Source organism: Mustela lutreola, chromosome 15 (assembly GCF_030435805.1).
Source record: "Mustela lutreola isolate mMusLut2 chromosome 15, mMusLut2.pri, whole genome shotgun sequence".
Classification (NCBI taxonomy): Eukaryota; Metazoa; Chordata; class Mammalia; order Carnivora; family Mustelidae; genus Mustela; species Mustela lutreola.
Window position 1 is genome coordinate 15,187,177 of NC_081304.1, and position 16,738 is coordinate 15,203,914.

Genomic DNA, 16,738 nt, shown 5'->3' on the forward strand with positions numbered 1-16,738 from the left:
ATTTTTTTCCTGGCAACAAAAGAAACATCAGTTTCATCTACTCATATTTATAACTGAGCTTTCATGGCTACTGTAGAAGTTAAGATAAAACTAGAAAACAAAATAATGTTGAACTTAATCTCAATGATCTATGAGATACATTTGAGATTTGTGGCTGGATAAAGTAGACATTTTTCACTCCAAGCTAATGGTAACAGGTCAAATGAGGCCAGATGGAGATCAGAAGCAGAAAGACAGATTTTTCAACAATTTAGTATCAAGGGCCTTATAGCCACAATAGGCAAAACTTTTATGCAAAATACAAATTTGAGATTTAGTTTCCAAGTCCGAATAGGAGACAACTTGCTCAAAGAGACAGACCATGAATCAACCATAAAAGCCTGTTTGAAAGGGGAACTTCTTTATATTTCAAGTAATCACCTGGCTAACAATACCATTTCAATTTCTTATTATATAGCTCCCAGAACTTAGGTTGACTGGTTTATTCAAAGAGGTAGTGTTCTAAGACTATTTTAGTATCCAGTCTGTTTCCATTTAGCTTCATGGAGAGCACAGAATGAAAAATTAAAATGTTCTTTTTATACACTTTAGAATGTGTATGCAATCTAAACATATAAATGCTAGAATTTCCCCTGCTGCCCCCAAAGGAAATGGTGGTGGCAGGGACCTTCCAGTAACTGGAGACCTTCTAGCTGATGACAACTAATACAAACTGGACAAAACATACCTTAAATATCTTTTTAAAAAGCATTAAAAACCTAACGAGATGGTGATAAATCAAAAGAACAGGAAGAGGAAAATCCAGAATGGAGATCTCACCCACTACCAATGGCCACTTTAAACAGGGGCATTTGTTAACAGGGAAGAAATGATTGCATGGCTGAGCTATGCTTCTGTCTGTCTCACAAGGTCAGGGGAACAGAACTGTGGAGTCTAGGATCTGCCAAGAGAGGGAAATCTAGTAAAGCAACCTACACTTTGGGCTGAGACCCTTAATTGTACTCGGGGGGTAAAGATAAACCAGAAGTAAACTAAGCCTTGCAATTTTGACTTACGTCATCTGATTAGCCTGGGAAACCACAAACTGAACTTGGATCAAACTGGTCTCAGGTGGCAGAAGCAAATAAAATATTCTCTGGAGGGGGGAAAAACCCATCCTATTTTCAGGTTATTTCTATGAATATTCTCAAATATTAAATCCAGCACACAAAAATAATTAGGGGTATACAAAGACAAAAGAACTAGAAGAAATAATAAGCAAAAGTAATAATGGTAAATGTGATGGGGTTATGGTATTATGGTTGATCTCTTAAGGTAGTTCTTAATATAATCTTGTAAAACTGCAGTAGAAAAGAACTAGTGTCTATGGCATGATGACGAGTAGAGATGGAGGAAGGAGTGAATTGTAGAAGAGCTACAAGAATGAGTTATCTGATGATCATAGCACTGAAGATGGCAAATATTTCCCTAACACCACTAGAAGTTATTGGTTGAGGAAAGTCTCCTTAGTACTTTTCTTTTCAAAGTAACTTCACATTTCAATTGTTCAGTCACGCATATTTTCTCCTGGTACAGCTAACCACGGTAGCTAATAACAAATGATCCTCTAAACCGTAGCGCATGGAAGCTAACAGAGGATCTCAATCAGGAACTCTTGATCTGAGGCCCTCTGCTACCTGCTCTTTTGGAAGTTTGTGAATCCGCTGAAATTGTTTAATAGGGAAAGAATAAAGGAGATCTGCATTCTTCTATCATCCACTGCTTCTTTGCATCTCCTAGAAAAAGAAAATAACAATTCGCAGTAACCCATAGCAGAGACTGCAAACCCAAATACCTTCAGGATACAAGCAGTTTTAATATACCTGTCATGGCTGGGTTAATGGTAGTAGGAAATGGTAAAATGTATACTGAACTATGAAGTGTAGAGCCAGCAAGAGGGCATTCTAATCCGAATTTTAAAAAATGTGCTTGTCAAACAGGATTTTGATTAACTGTCTAGAAAAATTTGTCTACTATTTTACTAGTTTGGAGGTTAAGATGGTAGTCTATAAGTTTGGACATTATATAAGTTTGGAGGTTAAGATGGTGGTCTTAGTTTTCCATAGTTCTGAGAACTACCTCTCAATTTGGTCCAGAGGATAGAAAAGTAGAGAAGAATGGTTCCTGGAGATAGATGGGAAAACTAGGTCCATGTTAGGCTATCAGTGACAGGTCACTGTCCATCCTCAACTGAGGAAAAAATTGCCTAAGTTGGGGCAGGTACATAAAAGTCTAAGGATCTTTAATTATAGGACCCCATCTCTTGAAAAGGGAATGTCTGAGCCTCTCCAACTTACCCTTCCCTCTCTTCCAAATTACTGCCTTCTTTAAATTAACTTACCTAGAGCCTAAGCTAAACAATAAACTTTTAGGGAATCTCTCCAGTTACAGAGAGGAGTATTTAGATGCCTTGCTTTAGGGTATGGGATGGGAGTTAGAAAATGCAAATTTGTTAGAGTACTCCAGGTTAGTCTTTCTTATTAACTTTGGTTTGTTCAGACTAGCTTTCACATAAAACTATTTACATAATGCAATAAATATTAATGTTTCATTATTTTTTTGAAACTCCAGACAATATGCAAAATTTTGTATGTAGGTTCAATTTTCTGGAGAGATTGTCCATAAATTTCATCAGCAATCATTTTGCAAGATATACATATCACACATATTGCAGCCCTTAAGCTTACACAATGTCATACAGCAACTGTATCTCATAAAAGCTGGAAAAATTTAAAAAAAAATATGTTCCCTAAAGAACAATAAGTAAATTTAATAAATTTATCTAATCTTTAGTAGTCTTATAGTCTTTTAACTAATAACTTAGACATAAGTAAGTGGAAAAAAAGTCACCCACACATATAAACACAGAGCTGTCAGTCCTTTTGCTATTTAGAAATTAAATGTTTAAAAGATTAGGGACTCTACTTTTTGTTTTGTTTTGTTTTGTTTTAGAAGTGCCAACATGGGGCCTAAACTTACAACCTGAAGATCAAGACCTGAGCTAAGATGAAGAGTCAGACACCCAACTGACCTAGCCACCAGGTTTCCTGGGACTCTGCATTTTTTTATCTCATTAGTTTGGCACTTAGCTAAGAAAACAGGCTTTCATTCTATACTGACCAAGCTTTTAATATATACACAAAATTTGGGATGTCGTTATGTAAAAATATTGCTGTCATTGTCTCTGGGAGGTGAGGTTATGGGTGTACTCATTAAATTCTTCTAGGTTTCAATAGGTATGCAATTACAAAAATCCTGGAAGGAAAAGAAGGAAGAGGGAGGAAAAGGGGAGGGAAGGCAAGCAGGAAGGGAGTAAGGGAAGGAGTAAGAGATGGAAAAAAGGAAGGAAGGGAGGGAGGGAGGGAGGAGAGAGGAAGGAAGGAAACAGCCACTGACTTTGTGAATTAGAGGATAAAAATCTATTCGGTGCATCTATATTCAGTAACTTCTATGACATTTTTTTTTGCCATTGAGATAAATTAAAAAAAAAAAAGAAAACAGGTTTTAAAATGTTAAATTATCTTCTATCACAGCACCCTACTTCTGATTCTCTCCCACTGAAGTAGGAATCACTGCAAAGACAGGATATATAGGAAGTACTCACTGCTGGCAACACTTAGAGAAGTGTTTCCTTGCCTACATAATTGCCCCCAGTGTACAAAAAGTAGTATGTGCACAATGATGGATGGTGATGACTATTTGGCTGGGATAAAAAGCAGTATTTGACAAGCTCAAGAACCCGAAATGCTTCACTGAAATTTCTAAGACTGATGTTTCTCACTGAGTGTTCCTTTGGGCTTTAAACTGAGGTTTCTGACGTCTGCTTTGAATAGACATATGTTTGAGATACAAGTGATGGTAAAGAAGCGTTACTTCTGTAATGCAGTATTCTCCATTTTATTTCCCGCTTGGCCTGGATTTCCTTATCCATTCACAATTTATTCTAATGTAGAAAGCTAGGTATATATATACTGGTTACAGTAAGGAAAGTATTATCCTCAAAACTCACGTTTGTCTAAATAACAAATTTACTCTCTGTTGACGTCCAAATCTGGAATCTATTCTAGAAACTGCACACTAAAATAACATGATATAATCACGCAGGCTTAAAGAGAAAAGCACCATTCTAGGAAGAATTATTTCACTGTACTGTAATAGTCAGTACAGAATGGGAAAGACCTACAGGTAATTATATGAAAAACAGCAGGGGAGGGGCTGCTCAGTCAGTGGAGCACCGACTGGCTGGCTCAGTTGGTGGAGCATGTGACTCTTGATCTCTGGGTTGTGAGTTCAAGCCTCACACTGGGGGGTTGAGATTACTTAATTTTTTTTTTTTAAGTGGCAGGGGTGTTTTGAAAACAAAATGGGTAGGATAGCAGGAATTCTGGTGAACCAGCAGCTAAAACCTTTAAAGAATTAGTGGTATGGCCTCAGAGTCTAGAGAGACTTCAACAAGGAAAAGTAGTGATTATTACAGTTTGATGATATGAAATGGAAAGCTGAAGTATTAAGGAAGAAAGTAGGGGATTGGTCTAGAATGGACTCTCCTACTCAGCTCTTACGGAATTTTTTTTTTAGTGTATACAAGAATTTAATACTCCCTTCGGTTGTTTTATTTACTTTTTTTTAAAATTTTTTATTTTTTATAAACATATATTTTTATCCCCAGGGGTACATTTTTAAAGATTTATTTATTTGAGAGAAAGAGCATGAGCATGAGCGTGGGGGTGATGGGCAAAGGGAGAGGGAGAGAGTCCTAAGCAGACTCCTCACTGAGCATGGAGCCCTCCACAGGGCTTGATGTCATGATCCTGAGAACATCTCCTGAGTGGAAACTGATCTAGATGCTTAACTGACTGTGCCACCCAGGGGTTCCTTCAGTTGTTTAAATGTGGCACTTTCTTTTAATCTCCCTGAGTAAATTGAAAGATGAGGAGTGGGAATCCAGGAGAATCTATGTATTTGCAGTAGCTGCCTTTTCTTCAAGGACTGGCTTATCTAATGCCAAAAGATATGCTTGTAACACAAGCTGTTCCTCAGATCATTTCCAAATAATCTGCTGAATGTGTGTCCATGGTATCTGACACAGCAGCTCTTAGGAGATTTTGTTTCACATACTCCTTAGTATCTGCCATCATCTCTAGATGATAGAGATGGTATTTTCCTTGTTTGCAAAATATTCCAATTTTTAGTTGTTGCTACTGTTTTATAGTTGACCATTTACCTGTCTAGTATTTGTTGAGTAATATACAGCAGTCACTGGTCTGAGTGCTAGGATTACCGGACACGTTCCACATTCATAGATCTTGTAGTTTAGCGTAGCTCATGTGGCATAAACTGACATCTCACTTCCCTGGATCACAGTTTAGGAAATCCTGTTCTAAGTAAGGATATCTGTTCTAATATAGTAAATACAATCTAAGATGGTAACAGGACATAGTAATCTTCCATAATGTGGTTTGTGCATGTCTTTTGGCATAAATACATTTAAATACTGGCCCCCTCTTGGTAAGGAATAATGTTATACTTTGAAAAAAAAATTTTTTTAAAGATTTTATTTATTTATTTGACAGAGAGGCAGCGAGAGAGGGAACACAAACAGGGGGAGTGGCAGAGGGAGAAGCAGGCTTCCCACTGAGCAGGGAGCCCAATGCTGGGCTCAATCCCTGGACCCTGGGATCATGCCCTGAGCCAAAGGCAGATGCTTAACAACTAAGCCACCAAGGCACCCCTGAAAAAAGATTTTTGAATAGTAGTAGGAAAGAAGGGTATAATACAAAGGGGTGATAAGTTATCTTTGTTCTTTATTCTTCCTTTCTATGTTGACCACGAAAAACAAATCCGGAAATGCTAGCTGCAACATCAGAATCTTAATATGGCATCATGAGACAGATTTTTCCAAGCCAAAACCTCATGCAAGTGGTATAAACCACTTTATATTACTTAGTTATTTTCACTGAATATATTTTTCTATAAAGTCAAAACACATTACAGTAAACTTAAAGGTATAGTAGCATTGATTATAATTGCTTAGCAGTACAGGTTATTAATTTGTAATCTGTAAGTACTCTGTACAGATAAATCAGGGAAAGACCTATAGATAGTTATAAGAAGGACAGCAGAAGTTTCTGAATATAAAAAGGACGGACACTAGGAATATATAGATTTTTTTTCTATCGGAATGTAAGGATGAGAAAGATACATGCTTCCAGACTATGGGATGGCATATATCAAAAATACGTAGGAAAAAAAACAAGAAAAATTTGTTGCTTCATTTAAACAACTTTCCTCAAAATTCCAATTTACTCCCTTGAGTGTGTATTGGATGTAGTGACTTCCTTCTAACAAACAGAATATGGCAAAAACTAGAGGATTCCACTTTTTTAAAAAGTTCTATTTATTTAAGTAATCGTTATACCCCATGTGGGGTTCAAACTCACGACCCCAAGATCAAGAGTCGCATGCTCTTCTGACTGAACCAGCCAGATGCCCGGTTACTATTGAGATTATACTACAAAAGATCGTCACTTTCATTTTGCTTGGACTCACTTTGCCTCTGCTTGCTTGCTCTCATGAAGCAAGTTTCCATGTTGTGAGGTGCCTATGGAGAAATACACATGGAAAGGAACTAAAGGTGGCCTCCGGCTAAAAAGCTAGTAAGGAACTAAGACCCTAAGTTCAACAACCCACAGGGAACCAAATCCTTCCAACAACCACATATATAAACTTGAAAGAGGATCCTTCCCTAGTTGAGTCTTGAGATGATTACAACCCAGGCTGTCAACCTGTGACAGAAACTGTGAGATAGTTAAGGGCTACTGTTAAAGCTACTAAGTTTTATGTTAATTTGTTATATAGCAATAGATCACTAATACAGGATCTATTTTCGAGTGAACTCAGTGAAAATAAATAGAATTTAACCAACACTTTCCCCAAGTCTTATAAGCGTTAATGTTACAATGCAGAACTTCTAGGTAAGGAAAAACACAAACAAAAAGACAAGGAGGATATTGAGGGACTTAAAAATAAAGGATGGCACTGGCGACTTCATACAGAATTTGTAAGTCTCGAGTTTGCTGGGTGTCAAAACACAGGTCAAGAATACCTCTCTGTCCCTTCCTTCCACCCACAGAATTTTTCATGGATATTAGGCTGCAGGAACTTATATACTGTTTAGGAAAGGAAAAAGATAAAACTACATTTATTTTCAGAAATAAATTTACAATAATACAGACTTGTGAAACACAAGTTATAAGTCATAATAACTGATATTCCATATGCGGAGTGAAGTAAATTATGTATTATATCTTATTTAATCATCACAAACACCCTATGGAGTAGGTGATATGACTATCTTCATTTTACAAACGAGGAACCAGAGGATTAGAAACATAAAGTAATAAAAGTTACAGCTAATATGTGGCACAGCTAGAGTTGAATCCAAGCTTGTCTGATCCCAGGGCCTGAGCTATTTACCGCTGTGAAAAACTGCTTCCACTAAAAAAACCAAAACCTAGAACACACACAACTTAGCATCATACATATACATACATTGCCTGTAAAAACAACCAATGACTACAGGATATAGGTGCAATTTTATCTTCTGCAAAGTACTCTAAAAAGGATGATAGCCTTATCCACAGTATTCTTAAATAAAAGGCACTAAAGGTTCTAAAACATAATAATAATTGTAGCTAAGATTTACACAGCACTATAGGCCGCATACATAACTGTTTTGATTATTTCACATAGTTTAACAAATCTTTGCAGCATTCCTGTGGTGTAGGTAATATTATAATCTCCATTTTACAGATAAGGAAATTTCTTATGGTTGCTCTTTGCTCAAGATCACACAAGTAGTGACAGAACAAATGTTTGAACATAGGCACTCTGGCTTCAAGATCTGTTGTCTACACCAGTGCATTTTACTCTAAATCAGTGCATTTTCCTGCCTCAAAAATTGTAAGTTAAAACGTTTCTCAGTTAATGGAAAAACTGTTCTTTTGGATATATAATTTATGGATCTAGGCGCCACATGCGTAGGCCAAGTTTTTAGAATTTGTGATGCAAGACATCTGAGAAAAGTTAATCTAAGAGTTTGTGGGATGAGACTATTTATCTTTTAAATAATGGTAAGATGTAAATCAGGAAAACAACTAAAAATTATCAAAATGAAACATTTTATTCAACAAAGCATCTGTTCACTAAAATAACTTTCTGACATGTTGAAGAATTTACCAGTGGCTAAGGAAGTATGGGCAAGAAAAGTTATTCATATTCATATTCTAGTTCTTTGGCATGCTTTTTTTCATTACCAGTAACCAGGCTGTGTCTCTCATTACTTAAAATACACTGAAATATGTTCAGTTTATCTCTCTGCTTCTGAGCTCTCCTTTTTAAACTGACTTTCACATTGTGATTACAGCAGCACTGTTTTTCAGCTATTCCCTTCAATCCATTTACAAGTCTGTCCAGTGTCCATATATATGTGTGTGTGTATTTTGTTGTTGTTGTTGTTCTAATAGCTATACTACTAACAGCCTTTGTTTCATTTCAATCTTTACAAGAGTATTTCTTTTCTCCTTTATTTGGGGTGGTTAAATATGTGTCACAGACTGCTCTGGGAGCCTCTTATAGAAAGCAGCACACATTGGGCACCTGGGAGGCACTCAGTGAAGTGTCTGCCTTGGCTCAGGTTATGATCCCTGGATCCTGGGATCAAGTCCTGCATTGGGCTCCCTGCTCAGTGGGGAGCCTGATTCTCCCTCTGCCCCTCCCCTCCCTTGTGCTCACACACACGCGCTCTCTTGCAAAAATAAATAAAATCTTAAAAAAAGGAAGAAGGACACATGCACATTACAGAATGTTTGTGTATAATAAGGAGTTTAGAGCACCCTTAAAGCCCACCAATTTAAGTCGGGTTAAAAACCCTGCTTTACACTTGTGTTTACAACACAGTAGACATAGGGCATACAAACACAACATAGCAGAAGATGTGAATTACAAGAAAAGGCTCCTGGGATCTACATGCCAATCAAAAATTATATAGAGGGTTTTAAAATATAATTTTAAGTATAAAACTCACGGCAGAACAAATGAAGCACGTCTAAATAATGAAGATAACATTTGATAATGTTTTCAGGGAAAAAAAATATAAAGAAAAAGATGAGAAGACAAATTATCCTTTTCTTTTAAGTAGAATGACCACAACTATACAGGAGTTGGGAAAAGAGGTTCAAAAAATTACTTTTTATAAAACATTTATCTACAGTGGCTTGTGTTTGTCCACAGAATGTACAATGCTGATAAGAAGTCCAGAGGAAAAATCCTTTATGAACTCAAAAAAACATATATAAATATGAATATGTACCAAATAACTATCATAAAACTCTCTTCCATTCTTGAGTTTCAAATACATCCTAATCTTGTTGTCATCTTAAATAACACTGTCCTTTAAAGGACAGTGCCATTTTAAAAGAGATTTAAAAGATCTATTATAAAAAGATTAATCTCAAATTTCTCTGAAAATAATCGGTGTGGATAAAAGCCTGACTATTTTCAGAATACCTGTCTGGACTTTGGCCCTTAACCTTGCATGTGTAGTCAAAAGTCCTATAAAACTGTTTATAAAAAATAAAAAATTAAAAAAAAAAAAAAAACTGTTCAGTTGGCTTGTGTCAAGATTCATTTCTACAGTTGAGATGATAATTACAACATCCAATACAAAAACTGAAGAAACAAAGGTATTTAAATAAAGAATATCATCATCCTTTAGTGACATCTGATGACTACAAGATTTCAGTAAACAGTCATTGTAGAAATTTTAGAAAAGGAACAAAATGTAATGGTGATGATGAACAACAGTAACAGGAAAGGTGCTCTTATTATTTTGCCTGAAGTAAGCATTTGGCATATATGTTACTACTTTTTTTGCAGTTTATGTGTATGTATTATGTAGTATATATATAAAAACACATGGCATTTATGTTATTTTACTTAATCTTAACAACCCTATGAGATAAACCTATCAAAAAAGACCCATTTTAATCAAAGCTTGCAAATAATTCAAGGTTATGAAAGTTAACACATTGTTACAACTAGTAGGTGACAGAGTCAGAAATTAAACCCAGCTCTAACTCTAGAACTTGAGCTCTCATTCACTAATATATACTGCCAAAGAATGAAATTAAAACCACCTGTAGGGGCGCCTGGGTGACTCAGTGGGTTAAGCCGCTGCCTTCGGCTCAGGTCATGGGATCAAGTCCCGCATCGGGCTCTCTGCTCAGCAGGGAGCCTGCTTCCCTCTCTCTCTGCCTGCCTCTCTGCCTACTTGTGATTTCTCTCTGTCAAATAAATAAATGGAAAATCTTTAAAAAAAAAAAAAAAACCACCTGTAACCCCACCAATCATCCACAACCACTGCTAACACTAATCCCACTCTCTCTTGACTTAACCAATCCCAACTCTCTTTCTCTTTAGGCAACCAATGTTTTCCCTGAGAATCTATATATTTACATATATGTTATATAATGTTAAATTAATTATATATTTATATATATGCTAAATTACAGAAATAAGATCATGGTATATGCCATGTTGCTGTGACAGGAAACTGAGGCACACCAGAGACATTATATCACACGTTTAGGATCATAAGACTAGTAGGGGGAAAATCAGAACTGAAACACAGAATATTTAAGTAAAAATGACTCTCGGGGAATGTGGATGGCTCAGTTAAGTGTCTGACTCTTGATTTTTGGCTCAGATCATGATCTCAGGGTTGCAAGACTGAACCTTGAGCTGGACTCTGTGCTGGCTGTGGGGCCTGCTTAAGCTTCTCCCCCTCCCGCTCTAAAATAAATAAATAATTAAAAAGTAAAACAAGTAAAATAAAAATGACCCTAAACCTTTACATCTTCCCACTCCCTGATAATTAAGAAGATGCTTTAACACCCTGCAGTATACTTCAAGGTATATAGTATAATATATACCTTGTATAATAGTAGTAACAATATAATAGTATAATATAATAGTGTTATATCTAATAGTAACTATAATAGTAACAATTATAGTAACAAAATCAGCTAACATTTATAAGTATTTACTCTGAATCAAGTTTCTGCTAAGTGCTTTATATTAATTTGATTTAAGATTATTCCCATTTTTACAGATGAGGAAACTGAAGCTCAGAAAGGTTAAGTGACTTGCCTAAAACCACACAGCTAATAAAAAATGCCGTAAGCAGGAAAGTCAGAGTGTAGGATGAATCTGTTCTCTTACCTTGGGATTGCTTTTATTGAAATCCCTGATATCAGTTGGTTACCCAAAATACAGATTACAGCCCAGTCTCATAAGTAAAAACTGAATTTTCTGCTTCTTAATTAAAGGAGAGTTAAGGGGTGTTTATGGAATTTAAACAGTACCAGAATTCCTGGATTACACTGTGTCTACCTCAGGAGTTCAACAATAAATTCTGCTTGTGATTTATACAAATCACTTAAATTCTCTAGGTCTTAATTTCCCCACTGTAAGACAATTATCAAACACAATTCACTTAACATCCCCTACGCTCTGGTAGGTCAGTTATGCAACATCATCAATCATGTCCGATGGTTTTAAGCACAGAACCCAAACACACTGTTCACTTATGTTTTTCTTACATTTTCTGCATACAACAAATCTGATTTGAGGAATGGTTAAATGTAAGTTAGGTATTTTAGAATCTAATGCTATGTAGACTGCATCCCGTAATTTGTTGACAAATATTCTGGATCAGTATCTCATTATAGCTTTCCACAGACTTTGCAGACCAGATATCAGTGACTTGCTCTGATTTGATCTACAATTTCCTTTTACACGTAGGACAATACTGAAAACTAGACATAGGTACACAGATACCAGGAACAAAAGGACCAACCAAAAAAAGGATTTGTCTGTTTCTTAGACACAAAAGCTTTATTCTTCCAGCCTAAGGTTACAGGCATCAAAAGGTTTAAGTTCAGACAATACAGAAACAACATCCGCAGAAGAGCAGAATAACTTTCCGGAATTGTTCACTGGACTGCTTGTAAGCAGCCTGCAGCAGTCCTGTAACCCCGCTGTTCTGACTTCGTCAGAAAAACAAATTCTCAACCTAACCCAGGTTTACTGAATCAGAAATTCTGAGGGTGGGCCCCGCAATCTGCAACAAGTCTTTCTGGTAATTCTGAAGCATGCCAAAATCTGAAAGCCACTGCTCGAATCTTTGGTTTATGCCTGTTTTCTCTGTGAGATACACATACTATTTTCCTAAATTCGTATGTGATAATGAATAAAGCAGGTGGACAAGAAGAGAAACAGCCTGAACTGAGTTATCATATATAAGCATATGATAAAACACGATCTCTGTTCTTTTAGTATATCCTATGTAAGCGAAATTCAAAAGGAACGGATGATTTGTTTGCTTTCTGAGTACACTGAGTTCATCTGTTTATTAAGTTTTGGTACTATGTAGAAGATAACAGCTTCAACCTTCAGGTCACTAATCTTATCTCAGTAGAAACTTATTTTTGGAGAGTTTAATAACTTCATTATAAACGAGTAAAACACTAAGTTTCTGTGCATTAAGTCTGTTCAGATAAGAAAAGGAGAGACTGAGGAGCATGGCAATTAACATTCTGGCAACATATTTTAGTTTTTTCCTGGCTTTCTAGAAGTTTCAACTGACGTTTAGTTTGGTTCGATTACAATTCAGCAAAGATTCATATTTGTGGGAAATATACATAAAAAATAACGTGGATAAGATTTTTCAGAGGGATTCAGCACTGGCATTCCAACAAACAGCAGCTACCTCGGTTCTTGAAGATAACAATGGCTAGATTATATTAAAGATGTCAGATGGACAATCAGGAAGTGAAAGATTGTCTTCCTGAGAGCCATTCTGACTTGCAAATCTGGAAGAGAAAAGCCCTCCAACACAAGTTTCTTTCCCAAAACTTAATGCAGTAATTAGGGCATTTATTTGTTTTACTTAATTATACCAAAATTTTTATGAAGAAATGCAAAGCACACTATGCCACTGCCCAAGAAGTGTGACAGTACCTCAAAACATGAAAAAGATTCCTCTAACCATGTGCTATGGTGCCGTTTAAAGAGTTATTTTGTTCCTTTCAGACACAGAAAGCTGGTTCCTGATACATAATTGTGACTGACTTAAAACAGTCATCTCCCGACGGTGGATGAAACCTGGGATTCTGCATCCTGGAAGTAAAATCCCCAAGGTCCTTCAATATTTAAAACTGATCCATCCAATCAATGTCTCTGATTAGGTTTAGTCCAAGTTTTCGCCTATTAACCTTCCCCCCGCTTAAATATGTATTATTTGGTTTCAGAGCCACATTATCCTGATGTTTCAGATTACTGATATCTTCCCTAGAACTAAAAATCATTTTATTCTGCTGACCCCTAATGCTGTAAATATGTAGTAGTTTCATTCTATGGTTTGACATCAATTTTAATGAGCAGAAATAAAAACAAAAGACCTAAAACCAAGCCTTCTAAGGCCCTCTGCTAAAGCTCTGATCTGTATACTCAAGTAGATCTTTGAACATTTCTGACACAGCTCTATAGACTCACTGTAGAATGAGTGTAAAGGATGTTGCCAGGCAACTCATCTCAGTTCGCAAGAATCTAAGCATTGATAATGATTCTGTCTCAGCTTGGCTCCCACAAGAGAAGGGTTTTAGTGAACTCCCACATGTCCTCACAGGCCATTCATGAAGAAGAGGTATTTCTAAAAGTGAATGTCCAGGAGCCCAAATTGGGAACCTATAAGGCTTCTTTTCTAGTAATTTAAGTTTAATGTTTCCAACATCACAACTATTTTCTATAACTGTCCAGAAATCCAATGGGAGTTAGAAAAAGTAGGTCATATATAAAGGGCTAGTGTTGAATAAACATTTTTATTCATATCTTTAATATTCTTATTTGCACATGGCTAAAGCAAAATTTCTTCAACTATCTCAAATAACAAAAATCACCCTGAAAAATACTGATCTACCAAAATAATTTTAATTCTTTTGAAGATTATCCTGGAAATGGTTTTCAATACTTACTCATTATTACATCAATAGTCAAAAAGGATATTCAGTAAAAAACTATGCTCTAATAAGGAAAATATGCCATCAGTTGCAAAAGGGATTATGGGTATGCTTTTATGAACAGGATACATGCAAAACACTGCCTTCTGGATAGGCCTGATCCAAACCTCCCTCTGTCAAAGCAGACACTTTGCATGCACGCTTACCAGGGCAGTACGTATCCACATCCAGTTTCTGAGCTGAAGCGAGGGTTGGTGAGCCAAGCTCGGATTCTGGAATTCGTGGGCTCTCAACAAACTTTGCCTTCCTCAGAGGGGCTAAGGACAAAAAAAAGAGACAGAGAGAGAGGGAGAGGGAAAAAGGAGAGAGAGAAAAACAGATAAAGACAGAGAGAGAAGAAAACAGAAAGGAGGGAAGAAAGAAAAAGGAAAGAGAAACGGGGAAGAAGAAGGGAAAGAGAGAAACATAGAGGGGTCATGAGTAAGGGGAACAGCAGGCAACAGATGGAAGCACTTAAATGAACGACACACTCTGTCAGACTCAGATCAGGTTACCCTATTTTTTTGTGCCAGAAAAAAAATGAACTGCATTCTTCATAGAGGAGATGGGTCTTGTTAAAAAGTCACTGCAAACTGGAAAAGCTAAAATCTAATATTCAAAACTATGAGCCTGAGTTGCAACTGTCTATCACCTTTCGCTACTTTCTCTCTTTAGAAAGTAATGAGCTATTTTGTCTTCCTTTGCCAGTAAATAAAGGTATGGACTGAAGAAAGTATACGGCTAAGTTTTAAAATTCTGTTTATAACAACTGTAATCAAAGGTTTTCTTTAACCAGAAATAACTGCTATAACACTCAGTTGTGATAAATACCATAACTAGGATTAATCTACCTAGCTTATAAGGAAATCAATCACCTGACGGCTCAGCTTTTAAGGTAAGAAGTCAAAACTGCTAGTGGACTAAGATGCCAGTCTGACACAGGATGCTAAAGGTAAAGAGAGGTGATTTAGTTGCACATATATTCAGGAGTTCTATGGATTAGTCATATCCCATGCCATGGAATCCATTCATTCTTGTAAGGAATGAAATAGTATAATTCATGAATTTAAAGTTCTATTTATCAAAGGCTTGTATAAATTCTATGTATTGATTTTTAGGGAGAAGAGTTAAGGAACACTATTGATAAACATTTAAGTAATCCATGTAATACATTAAAAATCAACATTAGGAAGATCACTTTCGTACTTTCAAATTGAGTTTCATTAAATAAATGACAACAGGGTGAAACTGCTTAGCATAACACTGGTTCAAAAGTATCGTTTGAATCTGAAATTGAGTTGTATGCATTATATATTTGTGTCATAACTATAGGTGTCCAAGACATGGGAGTGTTTAAGATCACATTGCTTTTTTCAAAATTTCTCCATGTTCTTCAAAATCCTCATCTATTACTGATCCACAGGGGATTCTAAGTTATTCCTAAAAGACCCTGTAAAAAGTAATATAAAACGTGGTCATTATAATGGCCAGAAATCTCGATTTTCTCTGGAGGATAAAAATAATAAAGTATTAAAAAATATAGAAGTACTTTTGAAACGTGCCAGTACTCAAAGCCTACAGGCAACTAAATCACATTTTAAATCTTAAGATAAGTATGTATATTTTAAGTGTATGTTAAAAAACAAAATAAATCCTGTTTCTGTCTCCATAGCAACAAAGGTGCTAACAGTATGGTTCTCCGCCAAAAGTAAGCTTTGGAATAGCAGAACTCTCACCTCTGCTAAAACTGTAATAATTGAGCCTATTTTTAAAAGTCACTATCATAAAGATCTCAAGTGATTTATATGCAGATCTGCAGGCTACTAATAACCAATATTAGAGTCTCTTTCATTATAACCTCACCAACCAATTCTAAAATAATGAAACATTTTATTTATCCAGTATTGCTCTGTATAGAAATGATTATAATTTAATTCTTAAAGCTATTAAGTCCTTTACTAGAATTTTTAAATTTTCTTTATCATGGCAGAGAAAAACTATTTTACCTCCTGAGTTCTGACAAAGACGGCACTGGTCCCTGTTCAAGGGATTCCATACATCTAAAAATCTTAATAACAATTTTTATAATGAAAGCTACACTAATGGGCTAGTAGTCAGAAATCAGCAACTTAGGGTAGATACGTAAGGAAGAAATTGAAGGATGGCGGGAGAAACTGAGGGGGGCGGTATGCGGAGTGTATAAGACTTGTGAGATGGGGTCAAGGGGATAACTCAGGATCCCGGAGATCTGTAAACTCAATGCCACGCACACATCTCGATTTTCCCTTCTCAGGAATTCCAACTGAGGTTATCTTTCCAGCTCACAGTGGACGTTTGATTCTTTTTTTTCTACCTTCATCTCTAACCTCATTCATGGGATACTGTACATGTCTAATAACGACTTTATCTTTTAAGGCAGATTATAATGTTCCTCTCATACAAATTACAGAAAACTAGTGCTGTCTCTAAGTCCAAACAGGGGGTAAAATCGCAGGTATGAAAGGTTGTCTGATAGTCTTAATACTGCTTGGTGGAGAACATAAGAGGTCATTTTGGAAGCTAGGACATGATATTTTGCTTGG

At 36.2% G+C, this 16,738-nt stretch overlaps 1 protein-coding gene across 12 annotated transcripts in view; it reads right to left on the reverse strand.

Annotated features, from left to right (window-relative positions):
- TANC2 (tetratricopeptide repeat, ankyrin repeat and coiled-coil containing 2) overlaps positions 1-16,738 on the reverse strand; it is a 363,508-nt gene that overhangs the window by 167,740 nt on the left and 179,030 nt on the right. For 9 of the 12 annotated variants that reach the window (XM_059147239.1, XM_059147241.1, XM_059147237.1 and 6 more), the window contains one exon: positions 14,324-14,434. The exons of the other annotated variants lie outside the window; for them this stretch is intronic. In XM_059147239.1, coding sequence (XP_059003222.1) covers positions 14,324-14,434 — 111 coding nt within the window. The remainder of the gene's footprint in view (positions 1-14,323; positions 14,435-16,738) is intronic. 12 annotated transcript variants of the gene reach the window in all.